At 38.4% G+C, this 23502-nt stretch overlaps 1 protein-coding gene across 2 annotated transcripts in view; it reads right to left on the reverse strand.

Moving 5' to 3' along the window:
• ARHGEF3 (Rho guanine nucleotide exchange factor 3) overlaps positions 1-23502 on the reverse strand; it is a 93318-nt gene that overhangs the window by 57626 nt on the left and 12190 nt on the right. For both annotated transcript variants that reach the window (XM_015875027.2, XM_015875028.2), the window contains exon 3: positions 7782-7848. In XM_015875027.2, coding sequence (XP_015730513.1) covers positions 7782-7848 — 67 coding nt within the window. The remainder of the gene's footprint in view (positions 1-7781; positions 7849-23502) is intronic.

Raw genomic sequence — 23502 nt, forward strand, 5'->3', positions numbered from 1 at the left:
AGCTCACCTTTCTCCCCCAAGTGTGCCCAAATTTCTGATCACACTTATGATGGCAATGATCTCAGCTCTGGCCACACTGAGCTTTCACCATTTCTTGCACAATTCCAGCAGCAGTTCAGAAACTAGAGAGATTCTCCCAAGCCTTTTAAGAAAAAGTGTAACACATTCACCTGATTGAGTGCAAGATCCTGGAGCCTGCAGGGTGCTGGTGCTCACTCCTACAAAACAGAGTATTGCCCAAGACTAAGACCTAAATATTTCTAATGAGGCAGCCCCGAATGAAAAGGATTTCATTTGTATTTCTTTATCATAATGATGGAAGGTCTCCCACCTTCTCCTTTCAGTCATGTTGTGCAAACCAACCTTCCCAGGATGGGTCCATAACTGCCCTCATTTTAAGGCTGTTTCACAAAGCTGTCAGTCTGCCTTGGATGAAGAAGACACAGCTGATACTTAGACCACTTTTCTGAGAACATTTAAGGTTGTGAATCACTGGAAACTTGAAACAGTATTTGGAAATTTCAAAAGCTTTCCAAAGTCAGTTTTGGCACAGAATGAAGCTGTTTTCTAACTGAGCATTATGGGATCAAGGGATGCTAAAGTTGACACTCAAAAATAAAATTTACAATTAAGCACCATATAGAGAGACTACACCATTGCATACTTTTTAAATCAAAGGCAATATAATCAATGTTTAGAAACGTGCATTTTAGAGTTTTGAAATGTTACCTCAAATCACATTAGGTTCATGCTATATGCAGTGCTTCATACACCTGGAATTAATGTAGCAAGACATTAGAAGAGCACTATCACATTGCTCTTAACAGGCCAGTGACAGATTTTAAAGACAGCCTTATTTATGAACTGCTCAGTGCCTTCTGAACACAGAAAATAGCATTAACTTTCAGTGAGAGTCTTGTTCTTAGGTTTATTTTATACATAAACTAGGATTCATTCAAAGGCTGAGATGTCTCAGAGCAAAGCTGACCATGAGAGCACTTCAGTGCTTAGGAAGAACAACAGTCTTCACACAATGAAGTGGGTATCAAAAAACCCACTCAGAACGCTTCTTCCAATTGAAAACATCAGAAGGAACTCCACTTCCTCCCCCACCATCAGCTCTCAAGTTCTCACAAGCTATTTCTGTTCTTCCTTGGACTTTCCTTCTCCTTCACTCCTTAGAGGACTTTGAATAGATTTCTGCCACAGGTACAACTTGACAACCTATATCAGAACCTGTGGAACTGCATTTGGGGATGCAGATAACTGAAGAAAACCTTTACTGCAGCACTGAGGATTTCCCAGCTGTTTCAGCAGATAATGATTTTTCAACAATTTACAAACGCACATCCCATTTATTTAGTTTAAGTGCTGACAAACTGGAAGTTTTTACAATGTATCACGTTTTAAAATCGTGTATGGTATCAATGGTAGCTGATCAGTTACCATTTTTACACTTAACGGAACTGGGAAACTAAACAACAGACCTTCACAATGATTAGGTTAAACAACAAGCAGGTTGGCATCAAGATCTCCTGGATGCATCACATCTGGCACAACCATTCTGTCCAATATTTATTCTAATTTAAATTGCTATTCTGAAACAGCGTAACAATTAATATGCCAACGTATATTTCAAATTTGTTTCTAAAAGGTTGTTTTCTCTGACAAAATGCAGTCAAGTTCAGTTGGAAAGCAGCATCACAATCATTACAGTGAAAGTTTCTGAAACAAAGTTTAGGAAATACTGATTTCACATCACGTGTTGTCAAAGGGCAGTCACTGCTGGGGTGGGGGGAAACAAATACAAAGAAGTGGGCAGAGTTTGGTGTGAGTTAAATTGAGCACAGGTCAAGTTCATTTGCTGTTGAACAAAGAAAAGAACAGTAAATGACAGCAGGAGTACAAGGTAACACCCAAACTATGATTAAAGACAGGAAATCTGCTATATAACAGAACATCAAACTAGATGTAAGAGAATGACAACTGGACCTATCTGCTTTATCACACGTGGCTTCTAGCTCAGCATTGTTTGTGTGTGCAACAGAGCTGGTGCAACAGGTTTATAGCACACACGGAATACTTCTACTATAAATAACAAATCACACCCAGAACAAAAATAAACTTGTTACAAAACACTTAGAGAGATCCATAAAACAAAGTCCTACAGTGTTAATAAAGTGATTGCATACAGCGTATTTCCACAAAATATCTATTCTATGAAAATATAACGTGAAATTTCTCCAGAAAAGAGAGAAACTTTTTGTAATCATAAAACCTAAAAATATTAATTTGAATGAATCCAAGACAGAATAAACATAATGCATACCTTTTAAAGTGCAAGTAATGGAAAAGTCTCATCAATGTAAAAGCATTCAGGAACACATTTAGTGCTCCATAAGCATGCCCCAAATTATTGCCACAAAACATATATAAAATATACTTGAGATAACTAGCATGTAATTAACCTGAAAGTAGCTTTACAGATTAGGTAATGTACTTAACTCAAATATGACTTTGATGTGAAATCTGCTGAAGTTTAATAAGGCAGGTACAGAACTGAATCGATGAAAACACTACTAACTCCAAAGCATTACAGAATTCTCTAGATAGTATGAGCAATGATAGTTCAGTGTGCTTTGGGAAAGAATGTGAAAGAGTTATTTTTCCACCTGAATCCCAAACAATGAGAAACCTGGCAGAGTCTACAGAGCAGGATGCCCCATTCGTTTCATCTAAGCACATAGAAATACAACTTGAAAAACAACAACAAAACAGCAGTAAGCACGGTCATTATATGCTTTGTCCTTCCTCTTCTTTACAGTACACTTTATGTAAGTGAAGTGTCTATGCCTGAGCACAGTATGTGTCAGTGATGGGAAGTAAGAGTTAACAACTCCTCTCTACAAACAACCCATCTCTCCAACACATATCCAACACAAGATTTCTGCAGCACTGCTGTATGAGAACCTTGCCATGTATGCAACCCACCGGTCCTTCAAAAGGATGCAGCCATTTATCACTGGTCTAAGAACTCATTTACAAATCATGCTTTCTGGAATAAAACATTCTGACAAGATAAAACTATGCCTGTCATATTTGATGAATAAAACTTGATTATTGTGCTAATTAAACCATGCATCAGATTGGAATAATACGCTCTTAAATCCTTCAAAATATTTAAATTCATTGTATACATTAAGAACACCATAATTGTGATGTGTTTTGGAACTACAGATGGACTTTGCTATGATCCAGTTACGCAAAAGCCACACAATGAATTTCTGATAGCATCTCTATTTTTTTGCCAACATAAACCTTGCTGTTCCAAGAAAAATTTGCCCTGTGACTAATCAACAACAGTTCCAATGGTTTGCTCAAAAACAAAACCAATAATAAACTAAAATATTTCAAGCTCCGCCCATAGGTTAAGACATCAAAGCCAGCTCTCTTAATAGTAAAAAAAAAACCAGCATCCAAGCTGTACACTTGCACCAATTTATGAGCTCTAGTCTTCTGAAGTACAAATAGAGCATCATGGACAGAGATTTCTAATGCTCTCATTGTCTCCAACGTTGCTGCCATGAACAGTTTAAAGTTTCCTGACCCCTGCAATGCTACAAAGAATGAACTGCAAGACTACAGAGGAAATCAGCTTCTACTGAACCTTTTATGCAGCTGTGATGTTTATAGTATCCATCTTCTAAGACGCTAATGCAGAAAGACTTACAGAATTGCTTCTTACACAGCTAATACCAGATATCAGAGGCATTCTGGCCAGAACATTGACAGAAGCACAAGAGCCCCTCCAGAAAAGCAGGATAAAAGAAATCCTGAGCTAAGACTAAAGGAGAGAAAGTGCTGAGGCAATTAAACTCTGAAGTGTAGGAGTTTGCAGCCCCACTAACAGCCTCTGCTATGGGTAACTTCATTGCTTAAGCAATGTCTGTATCCACCGGTACTCAATGAAATAGAACCAGACAGAATCCAGAAGCAAAAGTTGTTTTCTGCAGTGGTACATGATTATGTAATTTATATAATTAATCATCAAGCTAAAGCCAGGAAAAAAAAATAACTATTCTCTTAGCAACCTGTGTCTTGTTTAGTCATGTACCCTGAAGGGAAGAAATGAAGTCTGCCAGCCTGCACAAAATGCACACACTGTTCTGCAAATCCTGTCTGAAAAGTGAGGAATTCTTCCCATTTGGCATGACATACATCTTTGCTCCCCACACAAATACCTGAAACAAAATTAGCAAGGAAACCACTTACAAACCTAAATCTGACCTTCACCAAGATTAGCACATTTTTTTATGTCAAGCTTCTCATAAATTAGATCAGCCTCCCTCCCAGATGATCACATCTGCAGTTTGATGAGATGCCTTTGCAAAACCAAAAAGGAAACAGAAAACAAAAAAATATGAAGACGCACAGTTGCAGAAAATCCTCGGTCTTCAGGCAACTGCACACCAAACATCTCAAAATGTCTCAAGTAGAAAACATTGGTTTAGATTTTGCTACTGGTTTATTTTTAGCACTGAAGTTACTGTAGGAGAAATAAAAGAGAGACAAGCGTAATGGTTCAGACATCTGTTTAAAGTATGCAGGAAGTGATGCTCGCTGTTTGTGGAACAGTATAGAGAAAAATCAATGATAAGCACAGACAAAAGCAGCATCCTCTTCAGCTATGCCTCTGAGCCTGGCACTCCTCATTAACCAGGTAAACGCTTTTCTTCTGACTGCAGTTTCTTCACAGCCACCCAAGAGTCATATCAGCAGGGCTGCTACAGACCACTCTTGTAAATACATCTAAGTAGACCATTAGGAAAAAGTAAATCAATTCAAGGCTTTTAGTAGCATGAGCCCATCACTCATATAATTAAGGCAATCTAGGAAATTATCCTACTGGTAAAACCAGAAGTGGTGATTTTAAGGTAGCAGGAGGGAAGATAGACAAAGCAGTTAAAACCTAAGACTCCTCAGGAGAGATTCTCAGGCTACATAAATTCAGATATTACTTACAAATAAGCTTGACTACACTTATTATGGATAAAACAGTACACAGGCACATAACTCAAGGCTGTATCATAACTGACAAAGAAAAGCAGCTTTAATTCTCACATCCTCTATAGGTGCACAATTGTACTAATAGAAGATGCTTCTGGTTTTGGTTTGTTTGTTTTTGCTTTCACCCCTGTGTATCTGCTTTCACACACTCCAGCTTTCCTCCATATCCCTCTCTACACTATCACTACATCTTTTACTGCTTTCTCCATCACATTTCTCTTTCAAAGTTCAGTTTCCTCCTTTTTTTTTCTTCTCCAATCCTGCACCCAGAATCTTCCTTTGCCTTATTTCTCTTATACTCCAAGTACCGCATCCACCACCTAAGCTTCTACATTCTGGTTTTCCAATTACACCTGTGCTGAGTTTGTGATATTCTTATCTCCCTGCACAGCTTCACTGCTTCAGTGTTTCTCCTTCTCTGAAACCACAGTTCTCTCCATAAATACCTTCTCACTAAAATGCTGTTTGCTGGGTACCCAATTGTGCAGTCTCTTCAGTGAGCAAATTGAATCGGTTGTATTGTGAGTATATGCAGGAGAAGCACACACCAGAGAGATTGCATTGCTTGGTACATTTAAACCTAAATCACATCAACAGTAGAATTTTGTCAGACTCTTCTTAAGGAAAAAAAAAAAAAAAAAAACAGCTCACTATCTCATAGAATACTGCTTAACCTTCTGGAAATAATTGCTACCATTATCTAAAACAGCATTGACAGAAACATAAATGGTATCACCTTGATATGGAAATTCCCATGGAGGAAATCAAGCCATGAGATTAAAAGAACACCTCAAAATGGAAAATGAATACGTTTAAGCACAGAGAGGAAGACAGAAGTGCAGAGGAGTTTCCCCTAGGTTAGAGTTAAGTATCTGGGCCTCTTATCTTTCTTTGAGGTTTACGTTGGTGTTGGCTCGCTGATGCTTTAACAAGCCCACTTGATCAGCATGAGATACAGACATGCAAAACCAGTGATCCAAATGCAAAGTGAGGATAGGTAAACTCATAAAACATCATAACGTTATGCTTAACAACTGTCTTCTGTTTTATTGTTTGTGGCTGTTGAAATGATCTCACATTACAGTTTAGTAACAGTATAGAAACAGAACAGATGTTTTTAAAAAGCATGGCTGTGAATAAGTCATCTCAGCAGTTTTGTTTGTTTCACTCAAGAATGGCACTGATCCACTGTCAATATTACCATAGTTCATTTACCCAATAAGGTTTTGTACTTGCTTAGGAGAAGATATCAAAGATGATCTTTTATCGTTAATCATCCATACCAAAACCTTTGTGACCTGAAGTTTGCTCATTGCATTTTCTATACCACACTTTTTCCACCCATCAAAACAAAGCTGATGCTGGCACACTGCAGAAGTCAGCAGAGACTGTGCTCTCTGGTCCAGAGCTCAGCTGCCTCAGCTTCAGCATCTGAACAGATCCCATGAACAACTGCTACAGATGCAGTACTTTATTCTGGATAATTCAACTGCCAATTACCATACGTTTTCTGAAATAATAGAGCTATGGAACTGGAGGCCTGTGTTAGTGTCCCATAAATCTCCTTAAAAATAGCAAGGAAGACAACTCCCTAACATCCTTATTTCTATACACAAAGGAAGCAGTTTGAAGACCTGTTTCACAACAAGCAATACTGGGTGCTCTACTTAAAAGTACCAAATTAGAGTACAAAGACAGCATCAGGTAAAGTCAAAAATATTTCTAGTTTCAGCAACACTTATGATATCACAACCACCACAGATCAGTACATCTATAAATGTCATTTATTCTTTCAACAACACATTTCAATAACGTCATCTTACTTAAATGCTTTGTTGAAGAAGCTCAAAGCAAGCATATTTCTATGCTCTTCTCAATAGAAATTTTAGGTTCAGTGCAAGTCAATTCTCATTACAGATAGTGGTAATTTATTATTATAGAAAATGAATTTTGCAAAGCAGAAGAGCCCTTGTTTTTACTTAAAATTACAGAAACACTACTCTTCAGAGGCAACACGCAGCGACTCCTAGACTATATCCCAGTCTACAGCGCTTACACACATGGCAAATGCTTTTGCCATTTGAACATCACTTGGAAAGAACTGACCTGTGTCAGCAGTACACCTCAAACCTGAAACAGACACGGAAAAAAACTGTCTGATACTGCTAAAAAAAAGAAAAAAATTGAAGTTCTCAGTTTCATTTGCTTTGCTTTTTCACACATCTTTTCATTCTCCTGCTGTGAGGGTGCACATGTGTGCAGATGGCCTTGCTCAGTCAACCAACACATCAGAAATAAAAGCTACTCCCTCTAACCTTGTAAAAAATCCAGGTAATTTTTGGTAGCACCTGTACTTTTGCAAAAATCAGATGTTTAAGTTTCCAGTAACTCTACGAGCACCTACATTAATAGTATGTAAAAAAAATCTTTTTAATAGTTAGAAAATAGTGTATGTCACTTCAGCCCTGCTGAATAATTCTCAAACACAAAAACAAATCAATTTTACTTCACATTTTAAAATCACACTGTTAAAATGGTTACACTAAATTGTCTCCCGGATTCTTCCTAGTAAGTCAGCCAATCGCATCAGCAAAATCTGGGTTTATTCTGCTGTTCTGCCATGATTTCAGCACTCATAGACCATACGTTAACCACAAAGTCACACAGCAATAGGATGAAGCAGGAAAAAGATATTAAAATAACATCAAACTTACCCCTCTGAAATTCCAGCCTTTAGTAGAAGGAAACAAGGAAAAATTGTTCTGTTGCTGTTGTTTTGGCCTGCAGGACGAAACAAGGAAAACAATTTACTAATTATATTTTTAGCTGTCATGTTTTCTACATCAAAAATGGAGCAACAACAGAGGAGAAAAGAAAAACACAGACTTCAACTACTAAGACACCTTAGATTTCCTTGGCCGTATTCCTGACAGGCTTCTCTCTTCAGTTCAGACAAACATTTCAATTTAGATGGAGAGCTAAGGGACATGGCAGCCTTACAAGCCTTCAGAGACACACCGGCTTGATGTCTGGCAAGAACTTTGCATCACTCTGATTTCCAACAAGCAGAGACAGCCCTGACCCTGTGTGCTGCTGAAGCAGCAGTCGTGCCAGGTGACGCAGGCCATGCACATACAGCTCTGCTGGGCAGCCACCAAAGGGCCCCAAGAGTGAGGCTTTGCCAAGCACCATGCAAAGCAAGCTACCCATAGCTGCATGTGATGCAAACAACTAGAGGAGCTGACTTCAGGGTTTTACTCATTCAAAAACGTCTTCCTACCCTATAATTATCACTGTACAATTATTTCTGAAAAATAACCATAATATTATCCACTTCACTCTTAATGACTGCTTTTTACCCATTAAGATCCTGAATTAAGATCTCAAATGATTCTGCTAAGGTAGGCAAACATTGCTGAGACTTTACACATGGAGTCAGATCAAAGCTTGGCTGACCTGCTGGAGCTGACCAAACCAACGCACATTTTGGTGGCAAGGATTAAGTGCAGAGCACTCTGCAACTCAAACCATGCAATTATGTAGATTACAGGAATACAGACACCTGGTTAAAAAGCAACAAATTAAATGGCTGCCTGTCAAACCTTCTCTCCATCCAACAACAACAGGACAGATGTTTCTGCACTTCAAGCACCAGACTAACATGAAAGATCCAGGCGCAGCTTTCACTCTTCACAGCACCCAAGGGACTTCAACACACTATGCCCCAACTTCTGCAGTGTCAGGAGAGCAGTAATAATCATCCCTGTCTTAGTTTTCTGTCTTCTCTATTCTGATGTAAAATACTGCATGTATGAGCATTTTCATATTACATACATTACGATACATCATAGAGCTGAGGTCACAGTAGACATTTTTAGATGTCAACATAATGCAAATAACAAGATATGATCACAACAACTAAGATGCAACTCCAGCCTTGGTGTTAATATTCTCAGGTTTCTCTCTAGTAGCCAGCCAACCATAAACAACCCCAATATTTCAAGCACACTGCAGTATACATCACAGCTTTACAATGACTGTCCAGCTGAGAAGTTCTACTACATCTTTCTAAGTTAAAATATTAAGAAATTCAATTTCCAGCCCAAGATCTCAGTGGAACTCTAACAGTATTATGAGAAGAAAAGAATGTGATTAACAGCAAGATGTTACACAGATTATTGATCGTTCTAACAGTGTTTTGCATCCATTTTGTTCAGCAGCAAGCACAAATGATCTCAGAGTAGAACCAGACTCAGATTCTCTAAGATACATTGTGTGCTTTTTATAGGTTCCCTTCTCTTTAAAGCTATATCATTATTTCAAAGCTCTTTAAAGCTATATCATTACTAAAGAGCCCCACTTGACCAAGAAACACAACAGTCTTAAGAAAAAGTGTGCTTAACAAATAAGCTAGTAAAATGCTTCTGTCACTGTGGGTCCTCCCAGGCTCACTGACCTGATACCTATAGAATGTATCAAAATTTGCCACTAACTGTTTTTTTCATTCTAGGTGTACAGCTTCCTCCTAAACAGAAGAAATCAGACTTCGTTTATCACAGAATAGGAGACCTTAAATCATTTCTTAAAAATGATCCCCACTTTCAAATGAAAAGAGCAAAAGAAAGCAATAAAATTAGTTTTGTACTTGCGAGAGCCTTTAATCAAGCTATGAATCATGATGGGGTTTGACAGAAAGAAGCCTTTCAAAACACAGGTTGGCACAGGGGTGTCAGAAACAGTTGCTCCCTTGGGCCCCAAACAGTAGCCCAGAAAACTTCACTGGGGTATTCAAAGTCTAAGCATGGGCAGAATAGTGAAAACATCAACTTTAATATCCTGTTTCAACCGTTTCATATCACCGAGCTTAGGCTTATCAAGACCTTAAAACTACAAAAGTACCTCTTCATCTTACTGAAAGATTGTTCTAGAAGTCTCACCCCTCCCAAGGCTAGAAACCACCTCAGCTAATTGCAATCGTGTCACGGCCAGCATCCTGAGCCAGCACTTTTCAGTTGAACACACCCTTGAATCAAAGTCAGGTAAAGCACAACTTCTGGTTCCCAAAGATACCTCAAGTAATAAAATACAGTTCTAGCAAAACCAAGACCTCATGCACAGCTCTCAGTTTGATCCTTCACTATCTTAAAGTCCTTTTGAGCTGTCCTCCCAGCTGTCTATCACAATCAGTGAGAACTATACTGGAAAACAACTGGACAATTGCAGACTTAGTAAAATAGTCCCTTTTTCTTCAGTGCACTATTTCGAATAATATCCTGTTTACTGGATGGGTAACTCCCCACTTCAGTATCTTTCTTCTCACCTATCACCATCAGCAGTAACATTCACAGAGCAGATCAGCGCCAGAGCTGAGCATGAACCATAACTATTCCTGCCACAGACAGGACAGAACCCAGACAATGGTTAGAAAAGAATTAAGTCATAAAATAATGCGCTTGCCCTTAAGATATGCAGGATTTGTTTTTTAGGTTCCCGTGCACAGATACTACAAATAGACACAATAAAACTATCAGTTGAACAAAGATACTTCTACTGGAAGCTGCAGACAGACACCTCATGATCTTGGCTCCCAGAATAATCACTGTGTTTTGTGCACAACGTGTGCTGTGCTGGAGGTTAGTGACATCACTACAGTAAGTACTAAGTACAAAGGAATCTAAAGACTAAAAATATCCACTCAGTGTTGTGAAGTTATTACGTTATTGAAAAAGAAATTAAGCAGCATTATCTGTCTTGAGTTAAGCTCACATAACTTGCATCTTTCTTTGACCCTGCAGCCTCTCCGCACACACACAGCACTAACACAGTTTTTAGATACAAATATCCAAATATGTGCTTATGATACTCAGCTGCTGCCTCTGCTTGGATATAAAAGTGCATTTCACAAATCCAAATGAATACTCCACTAAAAAATGAAAGCTCAAAACACTTAGAGAGAAACCGTGCTAAGTAAAAATTCTTCTCAAACCGCAAAAATAAAGGTTGTAAACAGCTGTGAATACTTCACCAAAATGCAGTTAACTAACAAATCATACCTACTGTTCAGAACTGCTCTTTGTACTGTCATTAGCTCAGCCTACAGAAAGTACTGAACAATACACTGCTTACTGAAGCATATTTATTGTAACATACTGGGGTCTATTTGTGATGAGTTGTAAAAGATTCCCAAGCAGTTCACCTGATGAAGCCCAAGATTTGTAAGATCACTTCATGCTCTGAACAACAGCTTTGATTCTCTCAGATATTTTAAGTTATAGATAACATTAAATACTTTTGGCACCAACTTTAAAATCAGAGAGAAAAAAAAGCATGGCTTCATCTTCTTAATAAAAAGAATGAAATTATGTAAAGTTTATTTTGTTCTCCAAAAGGAAAAAACAAATCTAATACAGCAGAATTTGACTGAGCAACATTTTAAGTTCCTATGAAGATTTTACATGACACATTCTTTTCCTAGAGATAGTGTCTCACTATAACTGGGTTTATGTTCAATTTATCAAGGATTGATTCTGCAGACATGAGCTCTTTGAGGTTGCATACAACCGACTGCCAGATAACTGGAAACAACTATCCCCTTAGATAAACAAGATTGGAAGTTACTATCTTCAGAGAAAAAAAAATATCCACTGAGGAAAAAAGTAGATGAAAGATTTCCAGTAGCAGTGCTGACTTTCTGAATGCTGACAATCCTCTACTCTCCTGCTATCATGAGCTGAGTGTCACAAGCATTAAGAAAGAAAAACAGCCCCAGTGAATCTGGGCATACACAAATGAAAGCCTGCATCACTAAAGCAGGTACCAGTGAGCTGTCCCACACCTACTCTTTTCCCATGCTTTCCTCAGAACATGTTTGTTTGTACAACAAATCAATGCACAGCACTGCAAAATATCCCATCACTACTAAAACCCAGAGAAGCTACATGACATTCCCATTTCTGCATTTATTTGTATTTCCTGTCAAGATTAAGACTGATATAATGAAGAAAAAAAATAAAAAATAAAAAATCAGATAACTGAGTTAGATATTTTGATCTAAAAATCAGATTCCTAATGATCTAGTATTTCATCTTCTAAAGAAGCACAAGCTAGACATCAAGCTGCTAACACCATTCATTCATTCTTTACTGGAGATTAACACAATAAATTACATTTGAGATACACCACTACAGAATCATCCCCTTGACACACATGAATTCTGCTCACAGCTGAAATAGAAGCAGGCTCTGGCTACCAGCCAGCAGAAGGACACAGGTGTTTTGGCTTTTTGACACAGTATAGCTGTGTTAATGCCAGGGACAAGAAGGGCAACCTGTCTTGTATTTCTTTAAGAAAATATCACTGTTTCATGAATATTGTAAAACGTAAGATCAGAAGGATTACTCACTGCCTGGCTTTGAATGAGCAGCCTGAATTATTCCTACAGTATTTCAATAATAGCTGGAAGAAGAAATGACAATAACACATTTAATAATTTTTTAGACATAACACCATCCCACCACTGTATCACAGATACACGCTGAGCTCTTGACAAAGAGAACAAGTCATGAAAAAGAAATGTTTGCTCATCTCCACCCAGCCACGTAGATAAGATCCTCCAGTCCATGGGAAAGAAAATCAAGTGGTAATGCCTGAATGGCCCCCAGGGTGAGAGCGCCAGAAAAATCAGCCCTCCAGGCACAAACTCACAACGTTCATGTTCAAGGAAATAGAAGCCTATTCTATCTTGTTTTCAAAACAGAAGAAAGTTCTCATCAAGTACCAGATGTTGTGAAATCCACTTAATTTAGCAAGGTTGGGCACTTACTGGTTAGATAGAAACAAAAATATTTGCCAAAAGAACGCAGACAAAGAATTCTCAGCAGTCTGTAAACAGCATTTTCCCTACTAGCCTACACAGAAGCTACTAACATCCTCAAAACAATCATCCAAGTGCTATCACACCACATTCTTGATAACAAACTAGAATGGAAAACCCTTATTGTTTGGATTCCTACCATCTGGCTCTCTTTCTGAAGGTAAACATGAACTCCTGCAAAGCTGCAGTTCACTAACATGCAGTTAGAGAGATCAGAGGAATGAAAACAGAGGGCACTGCTATTTAAAACAACATTCAGATGCAAGGCAAATCAATACAAGACTGTAGAACTCTATTTACTTATGCTCCCGTCTGCACCTTTGTTTTCTGCACAGTAGCTTGTATTTCAACTAGAAATGACCCCCAGAAATCTATTTCCAAAAAGAACATCAAATCAAGCTGTTATGCTTTTAAGCCTGTAGTCAACTTAGAGGTTTGTCTGTGTTGAGTCCCAGCAAGCACCCATATGATGGTCCGCCTTCATGCCTGTCTCTCACAGACACGGCATGAAGCCAGTTAGTCAAGGGAGGAAACCTGCTTTTATTAAGTGCCGTCAATTACTGAGAGCAACTGAAAGATACTGGCTGTGACTTTCAGATGGTTGTTTTACTGAGAAAGATTACTGTTTCATGAAGAAGTGTTTTAAAACGAGTGACAAGAACCACTCCGGTAATTTCCTTGCAAAGACAGACCTGATTATCTCATCTTGAGACTGTAACACACGTCACTGCTGGAGATAATAAACTAACCTTTCCAAGGGCATGAAACCATGACCATGATTTAGCTTCAGTGTGAAGTAGCCACTCACCAAAAACAGTACAATTACACCATGTACTTTCATGTTTACATTAATTCTGTCTGTTAAGCTACCTAAGTATCTGTACAACCAACCAACTCTCAGCACCTGGGCTTAGAACACTTCTTTCTCCTCATATTTAACAAAATGATCTTTGTCTTATTCAGGTTCCATTGAATTTATAGAACTTTTAAGCAGAGTCCTATTTACTACTGAGCAATTTCCACTGCTTGTTGAAACTCCATAAATCTCCCTTGTCACCATACACTCTTGGAGCTCTGCGTGCATTTTGTCTTACTCAGTGAAGTTATTTTCTTGTTGTTAGTATATAAATACAACAGCTGCAAGGCAGTAATTTCAGCCCCATCACTACCTTATAAGACCATGCAGGAAATTTTGATAATCTTGTTAGAAATACATGCCCATGTAATTCATAATTAACATTACTATCAGTAACTACATTGAAAGAGCATATTTTCTGTTTTGTCCAGATCAACATGTATACATTAAAGGGCCTTTTATGTGATGGAGAGGTTTAGACCCATTTTTAATTTTTCATTATATATACTCACATGTATGAATGTAACTGCATCAACATCTACATGGACAAATATACCTACTTTTACCATCCAAATTAATTAAATTCCTACAAAAACAGGAACTAATATGTGAAATGAAAACAGTGTATCAGGCAGGAAATTGGATTATGCTGCAAAGTAAACCTGTGATTGATTTGCCAATGAGGGACAGTTTCTCATTCCTTTCAAGAAAATGTTGTCTGTGCACATCCATAAGCAAGGCTGCCTATAGCCTTCTTTTTTGATCTTATTAAAGGTGACTGATAACAAATCTCATAATTAATACAAGGATTTAGTAGCTTTTCATCTGCAGTCTCTGACTGAAGTACAATGTCTGGGCAGCAAGGTCAAGAATTAACTGTCATTTGGGGTGCGCTCCCAGGATCTGTTTCAAATTAATTACTGTACATTGTTATAGACAGAAGACCAAGTCAATTGACAGCTTCAAGCCTATGGCTCCAGGTTATGGGTTTAAAATTCCTCACAAAATAAATGCAATGAAGTACTTAAGGGTCAAAAGGCAGCAACGTCTGAAGGCTGCAAGCAGAGAAATCTTGAAAGAAACATCACTTCTACAAATGTCCAAGGGAAAATTACTGCCAATACTCAGTGTCCAATGCTCCTTTTCCATTACTTTTAAGATTATTTTTGCTGTAGGAATTAACAAGTCTCTGCACAGCAATTTTCCAAACAAAGCAAAAACCGATACAGAAAGATCAGCTTCATCCAGTACTCTCCCCACCTCCAAATACAGCAATCCTTTGCATTATACAGTTGACTGATACTGCAAGATTCCTCAACAATGTCATCTGTCTGATATCTCTACATTCAGATCTTCCTGTCTTGGCAACTGCAAACCACAACAGAGTAGGTACAGGGTGATATGATGAATCAGTCCATTGGGATAAGTGGTGCAGCAATGACAGCCTCGCAAATCCAAAGCTCTTTGTGAAGGATAAATGCTAAGAAACTACTCTCTCCTTCCTAAGAGGGGAAGATGGTAATGAAATCGAGCAAAGCAGCAGGCCCCACTCTATGCATAGCATCTGATTGCATGGCCTGAGTTGGACCATAAAGAACAGATAAAGCTCTGAGCACAGATGATAACAGTGGAGGTATCGCCTTTCTGCAAGCAGACACCACCTCACAGCCACATGCACACACTCAAAGAGACTTTGCAAGGGACAGAGAAGATGACAACCAGTTTCCTGTGGAAGCAGGCCCTGTGCTCCACCCCACACCTCTGAGCATGCCATATCTTTTGTCACCCCTGTGAGGCCCTTGCCATGCAAATGCTGCAGTTAGTTCAGAACAACACGCATACCATTAGTCTCCTGCCGAGAGAATACAAAACGGCCAAGAGCTCTGGCAGCCTTTCTTGAAGAGACCATGTTCATTTGTCTCACCTCTATCCACAAACAATTACAATAAAACTTAAGTTTAACCTTTTTATGCCTTATATTTTTTTAAACTTTTTAAATGGACTGTAATTAGTAAAGTTATGAGCAAGACCCAGACAGCACAGTCATGTACCATTTCCTGCGGAAACAATGCGTTCTTTAAACCACACCTGTACCCCTTCCTGCAAATCTGACTTTCCTAGGTACTTTGAAAAGCACAGTAACTGGTTTCACATCTTCCAACTCCTACTCCCTCTTAAGTCCTACTGAGAAAGATCAATTAAAAAGTGCAATAATTTTTTCCGAGTTCACAAAGTCACAGGGCTCTTCTCAAGAGAGAAAAGTTCTAAATTACTATTAAGTGAAAAATATTAAGCATTAAACCTAAAGCAAAAGTAATGTACTAATACTGTTTCTGATATGGATGGAGGATACATGATACAGAATGGAAAAGTTCAGCTGGAAGGAACCCACACAGATCATTAAGAGGAAGTGCTTGACCACTTCAGCACCAGCCAAAAGTTAAAGCATGGTACTGAGGGCATTACCCAAACGCCTTGTGGAGGTTACTTGGGAGTAAGAAAGCAAAGAGCTTTAAGAAGCTCATTCTAAATTTGACTATTGTGAAAACAAAAACGTAGAAGAGAAACATTACAGTATTTTCAAATAATCTTTGGATGGAAACCTGACCAATCCTTTCCACTCTTACAGCAGTCTCAAAGTGTGCCAGTCACCATGTAAATAACCTGAAATTCTAGACGCTAGACTTTCAAACAGAGGTACATTAAATAAGCGAGCTTCCCTTCCTACGCAAGTTAACATTGGCAGCAAAGAAAATTAACATGTTTTGTTAAAATTCTCCATTTCATGAATTCTGTAACAAAGCAAGACAATGAGCACCTACAGCGATCTCAGTTTAGCTCTGTACAACATGAGCTTTGTTTATCTGATCAATTTCTAAATTGCTAGATCAGGCTGAGAAAGAGAGTTAGCAGCTTTCTCAGGGGAAAAACAGCTTGTCATCTCACCAGACTACTGTCCTCATCCGTTCACTTAGCAGTTGCTAAATCCTACACCAACTGTTAACTGATGATGAATGAAATGTTTTCTGGGACTACCAGTACCTTGGCAGAAGATACAGACACAGACTACATGCAGAGCAAAAAGCACTTCTTGGATCACTAAAATAGCTCAAGTTGAAATAGACAAGGAAGTAACACTCAAGGTCTTTGATGGAGCTTGATAACACAAATTCACTTCCTTTAAATACACACACCAGAGATTTAAAGTCCAAAGCAGGAATGTTGAAAGGGAAAATAAAACAGACTACATCATGCGGGTTCTGGTCACTAGCGAAAAATAAATTTAAAAAAAAATAAAAATCAAAGAACAAGAACATTTGAGGACATTGGCCTTCAGAGAGGCAGGGACAGCTTCTTCATTAGTATGAAGCTACCACATTAGCAGAGGAATACCACAGAGCCATAGAATGGTTGGGTTGGAAAATATCTTACAGCCCACCCATCCCCACCCCCTGCCATGGGCTGGCTGGCTGCCCCAGGCCCTATGCAGCCTGGCCTTGAGCCCTTCCATGCATGGGGTGCCTACAGCTCTCTGGACAGCTGTGCCAGCACCTCACCACTCTCCCCTGGTATCTAACCTAAATCTCCCCTCTTTTAATCTCAAACCATTCCTCTTTGTCTATGAATGAGAACTATTCTGTCTATGACAAGAAACCTACTGCATGCAGTTTTGTGAAGCACGGTGCACAGAGTTGTCTTGTTGTAAATAGGCTACTTGGGAGCTGTAAAACAGAAATAAGATGTAATAGTAGTGCTCTACTATACATCCTCAGGTTGTCAGGAGAAAATTATGTGTAGCACAAACACAGACCAGAAGGACACAGCAAGTCAAAGAGCCCAGCCTTACATGCACAGCTTATATACACACTGTGAGCAAAACTGCACAGAAACAAACTTCAAAGTGGAAATGAAGAATATCTTGAGGCAGGTACCATAAAAAGCTACCATGAAATCAAGTACTGTAACATTATTAAGACCTCCAAACCAATGGACAAATATCAGTAGATGAAAGAAGTCTGTCTAAGCCTGAAATGAAACTAAGATATGATTCACTCGTGGTCCCCACTGACAAAGCAACAGACATCTCTTCATGTGCTGTTGGTTCATGCAGCCCCCTGCTGTGCAAAACAGAAAACTGTAACACAGACACCTTCCTATCACAGATTATCCCATGCAACCCTTCCATTTACAAATGAAATCCTCATTGAAATCCAATTTGAAAGCCTATATCCATACATGGCTGCGTGAGTACGCATTTACAGATACACATCTAAAAAGTACTAGTGGATATTCTGAAACATCTGCAGGTGTTCAATACCTCTCAACATTTTATTCACGCATTACTCTTAAGCCTCTGTTCACAATTCACATTAATGTGAACTATCACGGCTAGTCCTGTGTCCTCTTTCCCACATCAGAGGAAACAAATCTATAGATGTAGCTGGGGCTCTCCTTGTGTAGTTTCAGGGCAATACAATGACTCTTTACAACAGCAAAGCTATGTTTTGAATATAAAAGATTTGCAGATGACCAAAGGTATCTGGTTTGAAAGAGATATACTCATATGATCCTCTCTTACAGCACTTATCTCTAGAAATGTTCAGGATCCATAGGAAAATCCAGCCTATTTAACCAACTCATATCCTCCAGCCTTCACTCATCCCACAAAAATGCAAGATTAAGTTAAAATATCTCTTTTGTTTCTAATCTTTTGTTTCTTAACACTGCAGTGTTCAGATGTTACCATAGAAACACAGCGTGTTTTGGTTGCAGACTTTATCACCAGCTCCCTCTACAGTCAGAGAGCAAACTAAAAATGTATCATCACTCAAAAAAAAAATGGTTGCCTTATTAATGCAGATGCTCTACCATACTCCATGTCGAACAAGTATATAAACTAATAGAGACTGCTTACGTGAACAGTGAGTGGATTCTCAGACAAAAGGAAATCATGAACAAGGACAAGAAGGTCTAAGAGAGAAGCATAGTAAGTGACAGAAAACAGACTGTTAGCAGTAGTGGATCACAGGGATTTTCCTTTTACATTTTAAAACACATCACAGATACTGACACTCTATTGACATGTGCACTGCACACCCACTCAGAACCCAGCTGCTTCAAAACAGGAGTAATTCACACTATTCTACATGTGATATGTAGAAACCTCAATCAAATACCAGCTTTTGCCCTCCATTAAAAAATGACAGAAAATCCCCATGGTCAAAAAGGTAATTTAGGTATAACTTGTGTGATACACAATCACTACAAAAGCCTGGAAAACATCACCTAATTAATGGAGAAATGGTGTGTTCTGAAACACGCTGGCACACCTAGCTGAAGAAAGCGTTAAGTAACTGCTCACAGTGAGTGAAGATCCACAGAGGGCTAATTATTTCTGAAGTATGAATAGCAGTTAATTGAGATGGGGCAGATCAGCAGTAGAGGCAGACTGCATGAAGAACCATCAACTTCATACATGTCTGATGAGGTCTTCCACGAGTACCACCAGTGCCATCTGTTTTGTATCATATCCTGCAGCCCCTCAGAGCCAGGAAAACATTGCCTCATTCCTCCATTAGCTCAAACGTAATATTACCAACAGTATTGATGGACTGCATCCACCTGAGCAAGATCTTTAAAAACGAGCACTTTTCCTACAACATACATCACACATGAATTGGATATGGTGGCATGTTAAAGCACACAGGGATGGGCTTAGGGGACAATTTTTTGGAACACTGATAATGAAAAACCCACCATATCTGTTATCTATTCTGCTACAACATGTAATATTTTCCATATATATTAAACATTTTTAGCTGATAGTTCAAGTATCACATCATCACTTTAATTTAGCCATGATTAAATGCGTTAGGACAACTTAAAATGTTACAACTATCATCGCTGTGGATTTGCTATTAAAACAGGTTATTTTTAACATTAAATGAAATGTAACGAAGGAGAGAGGAAAAATTTTTTCTCTGCTTAGCCTACCATGTCTCACATGGTGCAAAGGCAAATTGCTACTATTTCTGCAATTACTGTGTTTTTTCAGGTGGTATTAGAGAGGAAAAAAAATGTAGCAGGTGTATTTGAGTGACATGAGCTTTGATAGCCACAAAAGAAAAATCAAGGCTGATGGCAAATTTCACCTTTGGTATAAACTACGCTAATTAATTTATGTTTGCAAGACTGCACTGAAAGTGTTCTCATCTGCTACAGCCACAACTTCAGATTGCAAGTGACCAAAACATTGCTCAGGGATGCTGAGGCCTCCTTCAACAATGATGTTTATCAGTTATTTACACCGGCAATCCAAGTCTAATCACCATGTCTGTGTGTTATTTATCACCCGTGGGCTCACATTCTTCTCATCCAGAAAGGAAAAAAGAAAAACTCATAACATGCCAAAATGAGGCACCCAGGTCCTTTAGTTAAACCCATAGAGACTCAGCTTCTCAGTTAAGAGATTACTGTACCAACCAAAAAAATTACTAATATTGAAACCCCAAAGTGACTCTTACATTATTAAATATTTTCTTCTAGATTTTACCAATATGCCCCATCTGTAAGGCATGAGGAAGAAACCAGATGGCTGATCATTCTTTTTTAGTCCTTCCTTAAATCTAAGTAATCAAAGTTATAGTTTTGCAACATTCTTCATCTCTAAGTACTTGTTACATTTCAGTCTCTTGGTGCACTGTTTGTGAACATTCCATTTACTTCTTTGTCAGAGTATAAAAGCTATGATATTAGTCCACTCACTAATACACATTTATAAACAAAATACCAAAGATGGCTACCTTTTACTTTTTACTAGTTACCTTTTACTTGACATTGATTTAGAACCAACATGGGTTTCAGAAATGTTTGCTCCTAAAGCAAGCAGCTATAAAAAGAAGAGTGACATAGCAATGAAAATATAACACAATCATAATCAACCCTGTAGCAAATGTTTCAAGAGATATAAAAGCAGACACAATTTAAAGCATGACCTAGAAACAAAAGAACCACACATACGTAATGCAAATGGTAGTTTTCTTCAGGAATCTGGTGATTATCATTCACCAGAAGAGAATAAATAAAGCCTCCGCAAAGATAAAAAACACTAAATATTACGTGCAAACAACAACCTTAACTACATCCCCATAAAATTGCTTCTCTGATTATGTCTTTTTTCCAGTCTAAGAATAAAGCTTGGGAGTTTGACACAGGACACAATAGCACAAACCACAATCTGGTGAGTTCCCAGCACAGAGAGCTACTTGTTCCCTGGTCTGGTTGAGAAAACAGCCTTTCTCATCACTTTCAGATCAAGCCTGCCATCTTGTGGGATTCAGATTCAAGCCACCAAACAAGCTTAACCTCTCTTAAGATCACAGTCAAGATTTATTTATTTTTTTTTATCTCATCCACAGTGAGGAAATAAAATCCATAGAAAGTTCTTCTGTTGTGTTGATGTTTGTTAAGACATGATAACTGAGCATATGTTTAAATCTGCATTTGCCTCTGGGAAATATTTTCTCCCATTACAAAGCCCATTTCATGTCTGTGTGAGACTTCAGTCAGCAGCTGGTAACTACTCTTCCCTTAACTATTTCAGCATTTCTCCTCTCTCACAATTTCTGTGTGTGCTACAGAAGCCGACATGACTCATACTCTCAGAGCTCTTCTGGATAGAGATTCAACTCCTTTAAGTGACTGGCTCTCAAACTGCAAGTCCCAGTGCAAATCATTCCTTCATAACAATTTTCAACTCCACTACTCCTTTTATGGGAAGGAAAGGACATTAAATAAAACAGAGAAGTTGAGTTAGAAAGCAGTAATCTTAAAAAATTACTAAAACCAGTAAGATGTGCAGGAAAATATTGGCCTGCTTCATTAGAATAGTCTGGCATCACTGCTAGTTTATGTTAACTATCCTGAATTCTCTTAGATTTTCCAAAAAGAGTATTTCCTGTCTATGCAATAAGATGTTACTAGATATCAGCTAATTCAGGGCCTCTCAAAATAAGATCAGCTTTAACAACCAAAAGCGTTAATCTCCAATTTGTGATACTTCCTTTTTGAAAACAGTGTAACGTTGTATTCTCTGAACATGTCTGTGCCTCTTGTAATCGTTACCATCTGCAGCTGAACTGCACTTGACTAGAGCCATTTTAATTCAGTTCTTCAGGATGACTCATTTTTACTGACAGAACAAAGATATAGGAGAAACAGTGAAAGTTGTTAAACTTGTTTCTGTTCCTTGCTCTAATTCCAGGCATAATTCTTCTTCCATCAGTTAGCAGCTAAGAAAAGCTGCAGCAGAATTATGATGATATATGTCATTAAACCTTGCATCCCACACAAGTTACAAGTCAACTTGAGTACTTGACTTTCTTTAAGCTATAGTATGCAATTATACAGCTACACTATTCTGATCTTCATTAAAGATGATGTGATAGAAACCATATGCACTAAGGTAAGTACCTAACTTGCAGTATTTGCATATTACTCCATCATGAAAATGCAGATTTTCAGCTGCTCACCACTGTCTTCCAATCTTACTTCTATTTACATTGCAAATCCCAAACATGTCGGTTCAAATCTCTTTTCAATCTCAGTTGACTCTGTTATTTCTATTTGGTTTTAAGACAGATGATTTTTTAAGAAGTACTATGCTTCATATGTGGTTTCCACACTTCCTCAGAGTAACTACTTCTGCTGTATCAAAGAGCTTCCAAATTTTAAAGCTCAGATAAAATAATAATCAACAAACATAAACATAACCCATATGTTCCTGGAGCAATGTGATATCCAGCCTCTGGGCAGTGCTTCACTGTAGAACCATTTCTCCCAACTAACTAAAATTACATTAAAAGCTAAGTGTGTAACTGTAAACCTGGTGGTCCTGAATAAATCAATGACTAAAAATAGGTTTAGCTCAGCAACAGCTGTTAAGACCCTAGAATTAAGTGAGAAAAAAATGCTTGGCAACTGATATTGGAGCTCAATCATGGAAGGTGAAACCACTATGGATGGATGGAATGGACTGCATCACAATGGAGATGCTAAATGCTATTTTGAAAGAGTAGAAAAAGATTACTAGATTCAAAGATATATGTGGAGCATGTAGCTTTGTGATGAAAAGAAAGAGGTGGACTCATGTAGTGGTTCAGTATGAGTTTGTTATCCATATTTGACATCAGTGAATGGAGCAATATGTATCTATAAGGACTTGTGAAGCCAGCACAGGAGTGATGTACGACTATCACAGAATGACCTGGGTTGGAAGAGACCTCAAGGATCATGAAGTTCCAATGCCACTGCCTGGCAGGGCCACCAAACTTCCACAATTACTAGATCAGGTTGCCCAGGTCTCCATCCAACCTGGCCTTGAATGCCTCCAAGGATGGGGCATCCACAACCATAGAATCAGAGGAACATATGCATTATGGAAGAAAGCCAACAACAAAACAAGCAAAACACAGCCAAAATTCTGACAACTCAGTTAAAGTCAAATCATCAATACACAGACTGTCAGAACGCACTGGAAGCCAAATCTAACAATGCTAGCTTAGTTAGCTTTCAAACTCATAGATTCATTTCTTCAAAGATTTGTGAAAAAGACCATTTTTTGAGAGATTTGCTCTAGAAACGACGTTAACTGTCAGTGAAAAAGGAACTCTGCCTACTCAGTAAGCAACTGAGTAACTGGTAGAGT

This window comes from Coturnix japonica, chromosome 12 (genome assembly GCF_001577835.2).
Source record: "Coturnix japonica isolate 7356 chromosome 12, Coturnix japonica 2.1, whole genome shotgun sequence".
In the NCBI taxonomy this organism is placed as follows: domain Eukaryota; kingdom Metazoa; phylum Chordata; class Aves; order Galliformes; family Phasianidae; genus Coturnix; species Coturnix japonica.